This window comes from Oryzias latipes, chromosome 23 (genome assembly GCF_002234675.1).
Source record: "Oryzias latipes chromosome 23, ASM223467v1".
Lineage (NCBI taxonomy): Eukaryota > Metazoa > Chordata > Actinopteri > Beloniformes > Adrianichthyidae > Oryzias > Oryzias latipes.
Window position 1 is genome coordinate 24,056,466 of NC_019881.2, and position 14,900 is coordinate 24,071,365.

Genomic DNA, 14,900 nt, shown 5'->3' on the forward strand with positions numbered 1-14,900 from the left:
TCCACAGATCAACAAGTCACCCACAGGTCGTCCACTGATCCACAGGTCGTACACAGATCCACAGGTCACCCACAGATCCACAGGTCGTCCACAGATCCACAGGTCGTCCACAGATCCACAAGTCACCCACAGGTCGCCCATAGATCCACAGGTCACCCACAGGTCGTCCACAGATCCACAGGTCACCCACAGGTTGTCCACAGATCAACAAGTCACCCACAGGCCGTCCACTGATCCACAGGTCGTACACAGATCCACAGGTCACCCACAGATCCACAGGTCGTCCACAGATCCAAAGGTCACCCACAGGTCGTCCACTGATCCACAAGTCATCCACGGATCCACAGGTCGTACACAGATCCACAGGTCACCCACAGATCCACAGGTCGTCCACAGATCCAAAGGTCACCCACAGGTCGTCCACAGATCCACAAGTCACCACAGGTCGTCCACAAGTCACCCACAGATCCACAGGTCGTCCACAGATCCACAGGTCACCCACAGATCCACAGGTCGTCCACAGATCCAAAGGTCACCCACAGGTCGTCCACTGATCCACAGGTCATCCACGGATCCACAGGTCGTCCACTGATCCACAGGTCATCCACGGATCCACAGGTCGTACACAGATCCACAGGTCACCCACGGATCCACAGGTCGTACACAGATCCACAGGTCACCCACAGATCCAAAGGTCACCCACAGGTCGTCCACTGATCCACAAGTCACCACAGGTCGTCCACAGGTCGTCCACAAGTCACCCACAGATCCACAAGTCGTACACAGATCCACAGGTCACCCACAGATCCACAGGTCGTCCACAGATCCAAAGGTCACCCACAGGTCGTCCACTGATCCACAGGTCATCCACGGATCCACAGGTCGTCCACAGATCCACAAGTCACCCACAGGTCGCCCATAGATCCACAGGTCACCCACAGGTCGTCCACAGATCCACAGGTCACCCACAGGTTGTCCACAGATCAACAAGTCACCCACAGGTCGTCCACTGATCCACAGGTCATACACAGATCCACAGGACACCCACAGATCCACAGGTCGTCCACAGATCCAAAGGTCACCCACAGGTCGTCCACTGATCCACAAGTCATCCACGGATCCACAGGTCGTACACAGATCCACAGGTCACCCACAGATCCACAGGTCGTCCACAGATCCAAAGGTCACCACAGGTCGTCCACAGATCCACAAGTCACCACAGGTCGTCCACAAGTCACCCACAGATCCACAGGTCGTCCACAGATCCACAGGTCACCCACAGATCCACAGGTCGTCCACAGATCCAAAGGTCACCCACAGGTCGTCCACTGATCCACAGGTCATCCACGGATCCACAGGTCGTACACAGATCCACAGGTCACCCACAGATCCACAGGTCGTACACAGATCCACAGGTCACCCACAGGTTGTCCACAGACACACATCAAATGAAGGAATCCAGTCATTTCTTGTATTTTTGGTCACTATTGATGAAAGAACAGACCTCACAGATAAATACAACTGTGCATTAGAGGTGTTGAAGAGACGTCACAGCAGAGTTTCTTGACTTGATGGACACAACAACAGCTGATGACTCAAGGCCCGTACACACCGGGACGAATATTCGCCAGGCGTTATTCGCCAGCGTTTTTCGCCACGTTTTTTGTGTTCACACCCAGGCGATTTTCGCTGACGATGAGTGGAGTGAACATGCAATTTCATTCCCTGACATTAGATGGCGCTTAATGTAAAACAGAAATACTCCTGTACACAAGGTGGCGCTGCGCAACTTTACGCTTCTGAAAGTCGCTTTTCACTCAGAAGAAGAGAGCAAGTATTTACGCGCTTGTCAGAATAATACAAAGAAAACATGAATATTTCAAGCACCAGTAGCTCCAACTGGTGCTTGGTTCGTGGATATTTTAGAATGTCCGTCATTATTTCTTCGCGGCTGTGTAGACGCTACTTGGCGTCTAACTTCTTCGCTGGTATGTGTGCTCAGAAAGGCAGTTTTGTGTTTGAGCGCCCCTAAGTTGTGTTTTACTGTAACTTCAGAAGCTCCAGACACGTGAGCAAAAGCGCCGTTCTCATTGGTCGAGTAGATTTCGACGCGACGCGTCGAAAAAAAAAAACGAACCCGAGGCGTTTTTTTTTTTTTTTGACGCTTTAACGCCTGGCGTTTTTTCGCGTCGGTGTGCACACTCTCGTTGGTGCCCTTTGTTTAGTCACGAGGCGTTAAACGTCGGCGAAAATCGCCGGCGAAATTCGTCCCGGTGTGTACGGGCCTTCAGTCAGCTCTCTAGTTACTGTGCTGGGTGATGTTGGAGTGAACTGGTCACACGACGTTGGTCTGGTCACTGATGGCGCCCATCAAATGTCAGGAAGAAGGCAGCTGTTTCATTTTTTTCCGTAGTCCCTCTTGAGTTTATTATTGGGATTGCTTCAGTGCCAGATGTTAAATGGAATAAACCATTTTTTTAAAGTGAAATGCATTTTATCCATTGGCCTGAATGAATGTGTCACGGGCGGCCGTGGTGCAGCGGTAGGGCGGTCGTCCCTTCATCGTAAGTTTGCAGGTTCGATTCCCGCCTTGCACGCCCATGAGTCGAAGTGTCCTTGGGCAAGACACTGAACCCCACCTAGCCTCTGGTGGTAGGCAGGCGCCTGTGTTTGGGAGCGGGCGGCCACCAGTGTGTGAATGTGTGAGTGAATGTGTGTGACGGTAAAGCGCTTTGTCCTTGTAGGTAGAAAAGCGCTATATAAGTCTACGCCATCTACCATTTACAATAAGTGATTCGGCTACCATGTTGGTTGATCGAAGCTACAGATAACCAGCTGACCAGAGGTTAGAGGTCCGGCCCACTTGAGATCAGATGGGTTGAATGTGGCCCCTGAACAAAAATGAGTTTGACACCCAACTTAAAAGGTCATGAAAAGAGTTTTCCTATTTCAGAATTAAAAAAAAACTTTTTTTTTTCATGGACGCAGATGTTTGTGACAACTCCACCATCCATCTCTCCATCCATCATCTAATCATCCATCTACCTGTTGCAGGGCCCCACCCACTGACCCATATGCACACACACACACTTCAGGACACTTAGAGTAACCAATCAACCTTCAACTGTGGGAGGAACCCGGAGAGAACCCACAAAATCACGGGGAGAACATGCAAACTCCATACTAAAGGGCCCAGCAGGGATACGAACCAGCAAACCTCTTGCTGTGAGAAAAGAGTGCTAATGACACATGTTTATTCCATCAATCAGATCTTTTAATGTTGATTAGTGTCAGGACAATAAACCAGCCGTCATGCAGATCTTCTGTTCTCCTTCACGTTCCTCGTGATCCTGCAGCTCTTTTCTGGGTCAGAACATCTATTTGGAGGTAGAGAAACCTGTTTTTCTAAAGGCTTCTCACAAATGATCTGCATCCTCCTTGGAGATTCTCTGCGGACACGCCCCCAAACTGGAGGAGGAGCGCGCGCGTCCACGTGTCCCCCGCATCAGCATCACCTGTAAGCCCAAACACCGCCTCTTCTCTTCTGTTGGCTTGTCGTGGTTCGGTTCGGTTCTCTCACTGCTGTCACTGGACCGCGCGAAGCCTCCCCGCCTACAGGAACGCACGCGCGCGCGCGCGCGTTCGAAAGCTGAGCGTTTTAATCCCGGACTGTGCTGGGGTCAGAAGCAAGGTGTGTGGAGGACACGCAGACAAGGCGGGTTTCAGCGTCTGGGGGCCCGCGAAGCAGCAGCGCCCCCTATCGGTGCGAGAGGAGGTGACCGTCCTGCGCTTTTACGCATCGGCTCTGTGCGTAAAAGCGCCTGTGGATGGACCCGGTTACGCCGCTCAGTCAGTCACCCCACTGTCTTTCACCCTCCACCGTCCCGTGAACTCCCCCTCGAGCCTCCGTGGACCTCCGGGACCAGCATGGCTGCAGGAGTGGCGGCATGGTTGCCGTTCGCGCGCGCAGCGGCCATCGGCTGGATGCCGGTCGCTCGCGCGCCCATGCCACTGCCGCCGAAGAAACGGGCGCGTGGTGGCGACGGGCTGATTCTGTTGAACGTGAGCGGCACGAGGTTTCAGACGTGGCGGGACACGCTGGAGCGGTATCCGGACACCCTGCTGGGCAGCTCTGAGCGGGACTACTTCTTCCACGAGGACAGCAGCGAGTTCTTCTTCGACCGAGACCCGGAGATCTTCCGCCACATCCTGAACTTCTACCGCACCGGGAAACTGCACTTCCCACGCCAGGAGTGCATCTGCGCCTACGACGAGGAGCTGGCGTTTTTCGGGATCGTCCCGGAGATCATCGGGGACTGCTGCTACGAGGACTACAAGGACCGGCGGCGGGAGAACCAAGAGCGGATCCAGGACGACCAAGAGAATGAGCAAAGCGTCGAGCTCGTCTCCGCGGACGTGAGCGTCCGCGAGAGCATGTGGCGGGCCTTCGAGAACCCGCACACGTCCACGCTGGCGCTGGTCTTCTACTACGTGACCGGCTTCTTCATCGCCGTGTCGGTGCTGGCCAACGTGGCCGAGACGGTTCCGTGCGGCTCTGGGCAGAACCGGCTAGAGCAGACTTCGTGCGGGGAGCGTTACGCGCTGGCATTCTTCTGCCTGGACACGGCGTGCGTGATGATCTTCACCGTAGAGTACCTGCTGCGCCTGCTGGCCGCGCCGAGCCGCTTCCGGTTCGCCAAGAGCGTCATGAGCGTCATCGACGTGGTGGCCATCATGCCGTACTACATCGGCCTCGTCATGACGGACAACGAGGACGTGAGCGGTGCCTTCGTCACGCTGCGCGTCTTCAGGGTCTTCCGGATTTTCAAGTTCTCCAGACACTCTGCGGGGCTGCGCATCCTGGGCTACACGCTGCGGAGCTGCGCGTCCGAGCTGGGCTTCCTCCTCTTCTCTCTCACCATGGCCATCATCATCTTCGCCACAGTCATCTTCTACGCAGAGAAAGGCTGCAGCGGCAGCAAGTTCACCAGCATCCCCGCCGCCTTCTGGTACACCATCGTCACCATGACAACGCTGGGGTAAGTGATAGGGGGGTGGGGGGTGGCGGTTGGAGGTTCGGCTGGTCCGGTTCTGCTTGCTGCTGTTAGTCTTCTGGCTCTGACTGGTCTCCTGGTTGGTGCTAAAGCTTTCCTGCCTGTTTGGGGCCTCAGCCGCTGACCTCTGACCTCTGGAGAACAGAAGGCTTAGTTAGTTGTGATGATGTCACAAAAACTGAGAACCGCTCATTAGCATATCATCATCATCATCATCATCAAAATCATCATCATCAAAATCATCATCAAGGATCCAGAGTCCTAAAACAACGGCGTCCCCAGAGCCCCCCCCCCCCCCCCCCAGATATCAAAACACCAGCAGCACGTCTAGTTTGTGCGCACACACAACATGAACACAATAAACACACTACCCCCCCCCCCCACACACACACACACACTAACCCACAGCGACACAGCTGCTACTCTCAACAACAAGCATCCTGTGAGGCGTTGGCGGGGATGAGAGCTGTGGCAGCGGCATCCTGCGGCTGCACAGGTGATGATTTACCTGCAAACAAGACTGCAGCAGCACACAAACTCACAGTCGCACACTGGTCGACACCTGTCAGGTAAATCCAAAGACAGCTGAGGAGGAGGATGCTGGTCGCTGTCACTCCATTGATGTTTCAGCAGACTCACAACTGTGATGACAAACCTGATTGTGGAGCTTTGTGTGCACATGAATGTGTGTCACTGCCACACCTGTGCTGTAGACAAACAGACACACACACACACGCACACACACACACTTACACTTTGATATTGTTAAGGACAACTTTTGTACATTAACCACGTCATGGCGTGCAGCCGTCCTTACGTCATGGCGCGCAGCCGTCATAACGTCATGGCGTGCAGTTGTCATAACGTCATGGCGTGCAGCCGTCATAGCGTGCAGCCGTCATAACGTCATGGCGCGCAGCTGTCCTTACGTCATGGCGTGCAGCCGTCCTTACGTCATGGCGCGCAGTCGTCATAACGTCATGGCGCGCAGCCGTCCTTACGTCATGGCGTGCAGCCGTCCTTACGTCATGGCGCGCAGTCGTCATAACGTCATGGCGCGCAGCCGTCCTTACGTCATGGCGCGCAGTCGTCATAACGTCATGGCACGCAGCCGTCTTTACGTCATGGCGCGCAGCCGTACTCCGGTCATGGCGTGCAGCCGTCCTTACGTCATGGCGCGCAGCCGTCATAACGTCATGGCGCGCAGCCGTCCTTACGTCATGGCGCGCAGTCGTCATAACGTCATGGCGCGCAGCCGTCCTTACGTCATGGCGTGCAGCCGTACTCCGGTCATGGCGTGCAGCCGTCCTTACGTCATGGCGCGCAGCCGTCATAGCGTGCAGCCGTCATAACGTCATGGCGCGCAGCTGTCCTTACGTCATGGCGTGCAGCCGTCCTTACGTCATGGCGCGCAGCCGTACTCAGGTCATGGCGTGCAGCCGTCATAACGTCATGGCGTGCAGCCATCCTTACGTCATGGCGCGCAGCCGTCCTTACGTCATGGCGCGCAGTCGTCATAACGTCATGGCGCGCAGCCGTACTCAGGTCATGGCGTGCAGCCGTACTCAGGTCATGGCGTGCAGCCGTCCTTACGTCATGGCGCGCAGCCGTCATAACATCATGGTGCGCAGTCGTCATAACGTCATGGCGCGCAGCCGTACTCAGGTCATGGTGTGCAGCCGTCCTTACGTCATGGCGCGCAGCCGTCATAACATCATGGCGTGCAGCCGTCCTTACGTCATGCCGTGCAGCCGTACTCAGGTCATGGCGTGCAGCCGTCCTTGCGTCATGGCGCACAGCCGTCATAACGTCATGGCGTGCGGCCGTACTCAGGTTATGGCGTGCAGTCGTCATAACGTCATGGCGCGCAGCTGTCCTTACGTCATGGCGTGCAGCCGTACTCAGGTCATGGCGTGCAGCCGTCATAACGTCATGGCGCGCAGCCGTCCTTACGTCATGGCGCGCAGTCGTCATAACGTCATGGCGCGCAGCCGTACTCCGGTCATGGCGTGCAGCCGTCCTTACGTCATGGCGTGCAGCCGTACTCCGGTCATGGCGTGCAGCCGTCCTTACGTCATGGCGCGCAGCCGTCATAGCGTGCAGCCGTCATAACGTCATGGCGCGCAGCTGTCCTTACGTCATGGCGCGCAGCTGTCCTTACGTCATGGCGCGCAGCCGTACTCAGGTCATGGCGTGCAGCCGTCATAACGTCATGGCGTGCAGCCATCCTTACGTCATGGCGCGCAGTCGTCATAACGTCATGGCGCGCAGCCGTCCTTACGTCATGCCGTGCAGCCGTCCTTACGTCATGGCGCGCAGTCGTCATAACGTCATGGGGCGCAGCCGTCCTTACGTCATGGCGCGCAGTCGTCATAACGTCATGGCGCGCAGCCGTCCTTACGTCATGGCGTGCAGCCGTCCTTACGTCATGGCGCGCAGTCGTCATAACGTCATGGCGCGCAGCCGTCCTTACGTCATGGCGTGCAGCCGTCCTTACGTCATGGCGCGCAGTCGTCATAACGTCATGGCGCGCAGCCGTCCTTACGTCATGGCGCGCAGTCGTCATAACGTCATGGCGCGCAGCCGTCCTTACGTCATGGCGTGCAGCCGTACTCCGGTCATGGCGTGCAGCCGTCCTTACGTCATGGCGCGCAGCCGTCATAGCGTGCAGCCGTCATAACGTCATGGCGCGCAGCTGTCCTTACGTTATGGCGTGCAGCCGTCCTTACGTCATGGCGCGCAGCCGTACTCAGGTCATGGCGTGCAGCCGTCATAACGTCATGGCGTGCAGCCATCCTTACGTCATGGCGCGCAGCCGTCCTTACGTCATGGCGCGCAGTCGTCATAACGTCATGGCGCGCAGCCGTACTCAGGTCATGGCGTGCAGCCGTACTCAGGTCATGGCGTGCAGCCGTCCTTACGTCATGGCGCGCAGCCGTCATAACATCATGGTGCGCAGTCGTCATAACGTCATGGCGCGCAGCCGTACTCAGGTCATGGTGTGCAGCCGTCCTTACGTCATGGCGCGCAGCCGTCATAACATCATGGCGTGCAGCCGTCCTTACGTCATGCCGTGCAGCCGTACTCAGGTCATGGCGTGCAGCCGTCCTTGCGTCATGGCGCACAGTCGTCATAACGTCATGGCGCGCAGCCGTCCTTACGTCATGGCGTGCAGTCGTCATAACGTCATGGCGCGCAGCTGTCCTTACGTCATGGCGTGCAGCCGTACTCAGGTCATGGCGTGCAGCCGTCATAACGTCATGGCGCGCAGCCGTCCTTACGTCATGGCGCGCAGTCGTCATAACGTCATGGCGCGCAGCCGTACTCCGGTCATGGCGTGCAGCCGTCCTTACGTCATGGCGTGCAGCCGTACTCCGGTCATGGCTTGCAGCCGTCCTTACGTCATGGCGCGCAGCCGTCATAGCGTGCAGCCGTCATAACGTCATGGCGCGCAGCTGTCCTTACGTCATGGCGTGCAGCCATCCTTACGTCATGGCGCGCAGCCGTACTCAGGTCATGGCGTGCAGCCGTACTCAGGTCATGGCGTGCAGCCGTCCTTGCGTCATGGCGCACAGCCGTCATAACGTCATGGCGTGCGGTTGTCATAACGTCATGGCGTGCAGTCGTCCTCACGTCATGGCGTGCAGCCGTCCTTACGTCATGGCGCGCAGTCGTCATAACGTCATGGCGCGCAGCCGTACTCAGGTCATGGCGTGCAGCCGTCCTTACGTCATGGCGCGCAGCCGTCATAACGTCATGCCGTGCAGCCGTCTTTACATCATGGCACGCAGCCGTCCTTACGTCATGGCGTGCAGCCGTACACAGGTCATGGCGTGCAGCCGTCATAACGTCATGGCGTGCAGCCGTACTCAGGTCATGGCGTGCAGCCGTCATAACGTCATGGCGCGCAGCTGTCCTTACGTCATGGCGTTCAGCCGTACTCAGGTCATGGCGTGCAGCCGTCCTTACGTCATGGCCTGCAGTCGTCATAACGTCTTGGCGTGCAGCCGTCATAACGTCATGGCGTGCAGCCGTCCTTACGTCATGGCGCGCAGCCGTCCTTACGTCATGGCGTGCAGCCGTCATAACGTCATGGCGTGCAGCCATATATGTCATGGCGCGCAGCCGTCCTTACGTCATGGCGCGCAGCCATCCTTACGTCATGACGTGCAGCCGTCCTTACGTCATGGCGTGCAGCCGTCATAACGTCATGGCGCGCAGCCGTCCTTACGTCATGGCGTGCAGCCGTCCTTACGTCATGGCGTGCAGCCGTCATAACGTCATGGCGTGCAGCCGTCATAACGTCATGGCGTGCAGCCATATATGTCATGGCGCGCAGCCGTCCTTACGTCATGGCGCGCAGCCATCCTTACGTCATGACGTGCAGCCGTCCTTACGTCATGGCGTGCAGCCGTACTCAGGTCATGGCATGCGGCCGTCATAACGTCATGGCGTGCAGCCGTCCTTACGTCATGGCGTGCAGCCGTCCTTACGTCATGGCGTGCAGCCGTACTCAGGTCATGGCGTGCAGCCGTCATAATGTCATGGCGTGCAGCCGTACTCAGGTCATGGCGTGCAGCCGTCATAACGTCATGGCGCACAGCTGTCCTTACGTCATGGCGTGCAGCCGTACTCAGGTCATGGCGTGCAGCCGTCTTTACGTCATGGCGCGCAGTCGTCATAACGTCATGGCGCGCAGCTGTCCTTACGTCATGGCGTGCAGCCGTACTCAGGTCATGGCGTGCAGCCGTCCTTACGTCATGGCGCGCAGTCGTCATAACGTCATGGCGCGCAGCCGTACTCAGGTCATGCCGTGCAGCCGTCCTTATGTCATGGCGTGCAGCCGTCCTTACGTCATGGCGCGCAGCTGTCATAACGTCATGGCACGCAGCCGTACTCAGGTCATGGCGTGCAGCCGTCCTTGCGTCATGGCGTGCAGCCGTCCTTACGTCATGGCGCGCAGCCGTCCTTAGGTCATGGCGTGCAGCCGTACTCAGGTCATGGCGTGCAGCCGTCATAACGTCATGGCGTGCAGCCGTACTCAGGTCATGGCGTGCAGCCGTCATAACGTCATGGCGCGCAGTTGTCCTTACGTCGGGGCGTGCAGCCGTACTCAGGTCATGGCGTTCAGCCGTCATAACGTCATGGCGTGCAGCCGTACTCAGGTTATGGCGTGCAGCCGTACTCAAGTCGTGGTGTGCAGCCGTCCTTACGTCATGGCGCGCAGCCGTCATAACGTCATGCCGTGCAGCCGTACTCCGGTCATGGCGTGCAGCCGTCCTTACGTCATGGCGTGCAGCCGTACTCCGGTCATGGCGTGCAGCCGTCCTTACGTCATGGCGCGCAGCCGTCATAGCGTGCAGCCGTCATAACGTCATGGCGCGCATCTGTCCTTACGTCATGGCGTGCAGCCATCCTTACGTCATGGCGCGCAGCCGTACTCAGGTCATGGCGTGCAGCCGTACTCAGGTCATGGCGTGCAGCCGTCCTTACGTCATGGCGCGCAGCCGTCATAACGTCATGGCGTGCAGTTGTCATAACGTCATGGCGTGCAGTCGTCCTCACGTCATGGCGCGCAGTCGTCATAACGTCATGGCGCGCAGCCGTACTCAGGTCATGGCGTGCAGCCGTCTTTACGTCATGGCGCGCAGTCGTCATAACGTCATGGCGCGCAGCCGTACTCAGGTCATGGCGTGCAGCCGTCCTTACGTCATGGCGTGCAGCCGTACTCCGGTCATGGCGTGCAGCCGTACTCAAGTCGTGGTGTGCAGCCGTCCTTACGTCATGGCGCGCAGCCGTCATAACGTCATGCCGTGCAGCCGTACTCAGGTCATGGCGTGCAGCCGTCCTTACGTCATGGCGTGCAGCCGTACTCCGGTCATGGCGTGCAGCTGTCCTTACGTCATGGCCACAGCCATCCTTACGTCATGGCGCGCAGCCGTACTCAGGTCATGGCGTGCAGCCGTACTCAGGTCATGGCGTGCAGCCGTCCTTACGTCATGGCGCGCAGCCGTCATAACGTCATGGCGTGCAGCTGTCCTTACGTCATGGCGTGCAGCCGTCCTTACGTCATGGCGCGCAGCTGTCCTTACGTCATGGCGCGCAGTCGTCATAACGTCATGGCGCGCAGCTGTCCTTACGTCATGGCGCGCAGTCGTCATAACGTCATGGCGTGCAGCCGTCCTTACGTCATGGCGCGCAGTCGTCATAACGTCATGGCGTGCAGCCGTACTCAGGTCATGGCGTGCAGCCGTCCTTACTTCATGGCGCGCAGCTGTCCTTACGTCATGGCGTGCAGTCGTCATAACGTCATGGCGTGCAGCCGTCATAACGTCATGGCGTGCAGCCATATATGTCATGGCGCGCAGCCGTCCTTACGTCATGGCGCGCAGCCATCCTTACGTCATGACGTGCAGCCGTCCTTACGTCATGGCGTGCAGCCGTACTCAGGTCATGGCATGCGGCCGTCATAACGTCATGGCGTGCAGCCGTCCTTACGTCATGGCGTGCAGCCGTCCTTACGTCATGGCGTGCAGCCGTACTCAGGTCATGGCGTGCAGCCTTCATAATGTCATGGCGTGCAGCCGTACTCAGGTCATGGCGTGCAGCCGTCATAACGTCATGGCGCACAGCTGTCCTTACGTCATGGCGTGCAGCCGTACTCAGGTCATGGCGTGCAGCCGTCCTTACGTCATGGCGCGCAGTCGTCATAACGTCATGGCGCGCAGCTGTCCTTACGTCATGGCGTGCAGCCGTACTCAGGTCATGGCGTGCAGCCGTCCTTACGTCATGGCGCGCAGTCGTCATAACGTCATGGCGCGCAGCCGTACTCAGGTCATGCCGTGCAGCCGTCCTTATGTCATGGCGTGCAGCCGTCCTTACGTCATGGCGCGCAGCTGTCATAACGTCATGGCACGCAGCCGTACTCAGGTCATGGCGTGCAGCCGTCCTTGCGTCATGGCGTGCAGCCGTCCTTACGTCATGGCGCGCAGCCGTCCTTAGGTCATGGCGTGCAGCCGTACTCAGGTCATGGCGTGCAGCCGTCATAACGTCATGGCGTGCAGCCGTACTCAGGTCATGGCGTGCAGCCGTCATAACGTCATGGCGCGCAGTTGTCCTTACGTCGGGGCGTGCAGCCGTACTCAGGTCATGGCGTTCAGCCGTCATAACGTCATGGCGTGCAGCCGTACTCAGGTCATGGCGTGCAGCCGTACTCAAGTCGTGGTGTGCAGCCGTCCTTACGTCATGGCGCGCAGCCGTCATAACGTCATGCCGTGCAGCCGTACTCCGGTCATGGCGTGCAGCAGTCCTTACGTCATGGCGTGCAGCCGTACTCCGGTCATGGCGTGCAGCCGTCCTTACGTCATGGCGCGCAGCCGTCATAGCGTGCAGCCGTCATAACGTCATGGCGCGCAGCTGTCCTTACGTCATGGCGTGCAGCCATCCTTACGTCATGGCGCGCAGCCGTACTCAGGTCATGGCGTGCAGCCGTAATCAGGTCATGGCGTGCAGCCGTCCTTACGTCATGGCGCGCAGCCGTCATAACGTCATGGCGTGCAGTTGTCATAACGTCATGGCGTGCAGTCGTCCTCACGTCATGGCGCGCAGTCGTCATAACGTCATGGCGCGCAGCCGTACTCAGGTCATGGCGTGCAGCCGTCCTTACGTCATGGCGCGCAGTCGTCATAACGTCATGGCGCGCAGCCGTACTCAGGTCATGGCGTGCAGCCGTCCTTACGTCATGGCGTGCAGCCGTACTCCGGTCATGGCGTGCAGCCGTACTCAAGTCGTGGTGTGCAGCCGTCCTTACGCGATGGCGCGCAGCCGTCATAACGTCATGCCGTGCAGCCGTACTCAGGTCATGGCGTGCAGCCGTCCTTACGTCATGGCGTGCAGCCGTACTCAGGTCATGGCGTGCAGCCGTCCTTACGTCATGGCGCGCAGTCGTCATAACGTCATGGCGCGCAGCCGTACTCAGGTCATGGCGTGCAGCCGTCCTTACGTCATGGCGCGCAGCCGTCATAACGTCATGCCGTGCAGCCGTACTCCGGTCATGGCGTGCAGCCGTCCTTACGTCATGGCGTGCAGCCGTACTCCGGTCATGGCGTGCAGCTGTCCTTACGTCATGGCCACAGCCATCCTTACGTCATGGCGCGCAGCCGTACTCAGGTCATGGCGTGCAGCCGTCCTTACGTCATGGCGCGCAGCCGTCATAACGTCATGGCGTGCAGCTGTCCTTACGTCATGGCGTGCAGCCGTCCTTACGTCATGGCGCGCAGCTGTCCTTACGTCATGGCGCGCAGTCGTCATAACGTCATGGCGCGCAGCTGTCCTTACGTCATGGCGCGCAGTCGTCATAACGTCATGGCGTGCAGCCGTCCTTACGTCATGGCGCGCAGTCGTCATAACGTCATGGCGTGCAGCCGTACTCAGGTCATGGCGTGCAGCCGTCCTTACTTCATGGCGCGCAGCTGTCCTTACGTCATGGCGCGCAGTCGTCATAACGTCATGGCGCGCAGCTGTCCTTACGTCATGGCGCGCAGTCGTCATAACGTCATGGCGCGCAGCTGTCCTTACGTCATGGCGCGCAGTCGTCATAACGTCATGGCGCGCAGCTGTCCTTACGTCATGGCGCGCAGCCGTACTCAGGTCATGGCGTGCAGCCGTCCTTACGTCATGGCTTGCAGCCGTCCTTACGTCATGGCGCGCAGCCGTCATAACGTCATGCCGTGCAGCTGTCCTTACGTCATGGCGTGCAGCCGTACTCAGGTCATGGCGTGCAGTCGTCATAACGTCATGGCGTGCAGCCCTACGCAGGTCATGGCGTGCAGCCGTACTCAAGTCGTGGTGTGCAGCCGTCCTTACGTCATGGCGCGCAGCCGTCATAACGTCATGCTGTGCAGCCGTACTCAGGTCATGGCGTGCAGCCGTCCTTACGTCATGGCGTGCAGCCGTACTCAGGTCATGGCGTGCAGCCGTCCTTACGTCATGGCGCGCAGTCGTCATAACGTCATGGCGCGCAGCCGTACTCAGGTCATGGCGTGCAGCCGTCCTTACGTCATGGCGCGCAGCCGTCATAACGTCATGCCGTGCAGCCGTACTCCGGTCATGGCGTGCAGCCGTCCTTACGTCATGGCGTGCAGCCGTACTCCGGTCATGGCGTGCAGCTGTCCTTACGTCATGGCCACAGCCATCCTTACGTCATGGCGCGCAGCCGTACTCAGGTCATGGCGTGCAGCCGTACTCAGGTCATGGCGTGCAGCCGTCCTTACGTCATGGCGCGCAGCCGTCATAACGTCATGGCGTGCAGCTGTCCTTACGTCATGGCGTGCAGCCGTCCTTACGTCATGGCGCGCAGCTGTCCTTACGTCATGGCGCGCAGTCGTCATAACGTCATGGCGCGCAGCTGTCCTTACGTCATGGCGCGCAGTCGTCATAACGTCATGGCGTGCAGCCGTCCTTACGTCTTGGCGCGCAGTCGTCATAACGTCATGGCGTGCAGCCGTACTCAGGTCATGGCGTGCAGCCGTCCTTACTTCATGGCGCGCAGCTGTCCTTACGTCATGGCGCGCAGTCGTCATAACGTCATGGCGCGCAGCTGTCCTTACGTCATGGCGCGCAGTCGTCATAGCGTCATGGCGCGCAGCTGTCCTTACGTCATGGCGCGCAGTCGTCATAACGTCATGGCGCGCAGCTGTCCTTACGTCATGGCGCGCAGCCGTACTCAGGTCATGGCGTGCAGCCGTCCTTACGTCATGGCGTGCAGCCGTCCTTACGTCATGGCGCGCAGCCGTCATAACGTCATGCCGTGCAGCTGTCCTTACGTCATGGCGTGCAGCCGTACTC

General features: G+C 58.6%; 1 protein-coding gene across 1 annotated transcript in view; it reads left to right on the plus strand.

Annotated features, from left to right (window-relative positions):
* The first annotated feature begins 3,760 nt into the window (after positions 1-3,760).
* Positions 3,761-14,900, plus strand: part of kcnd2 (potassium voltage-gated channel subfamily D member 2) — a 45,452-nt gene continuing 34,312 nt past the window's right edge. The window contains exon 1 of the mRNA XM_023952385.1: positions 3,761-5,039. Coding sequence (XP_023808153.1) covers positions 3,928-5,039 — 1,112 coding nt within the window. The 5' untranslated portion in view covers positions 3,761-3,927. The remainder of the gene's footprint in view (positions 5,040-14,900) is intronic.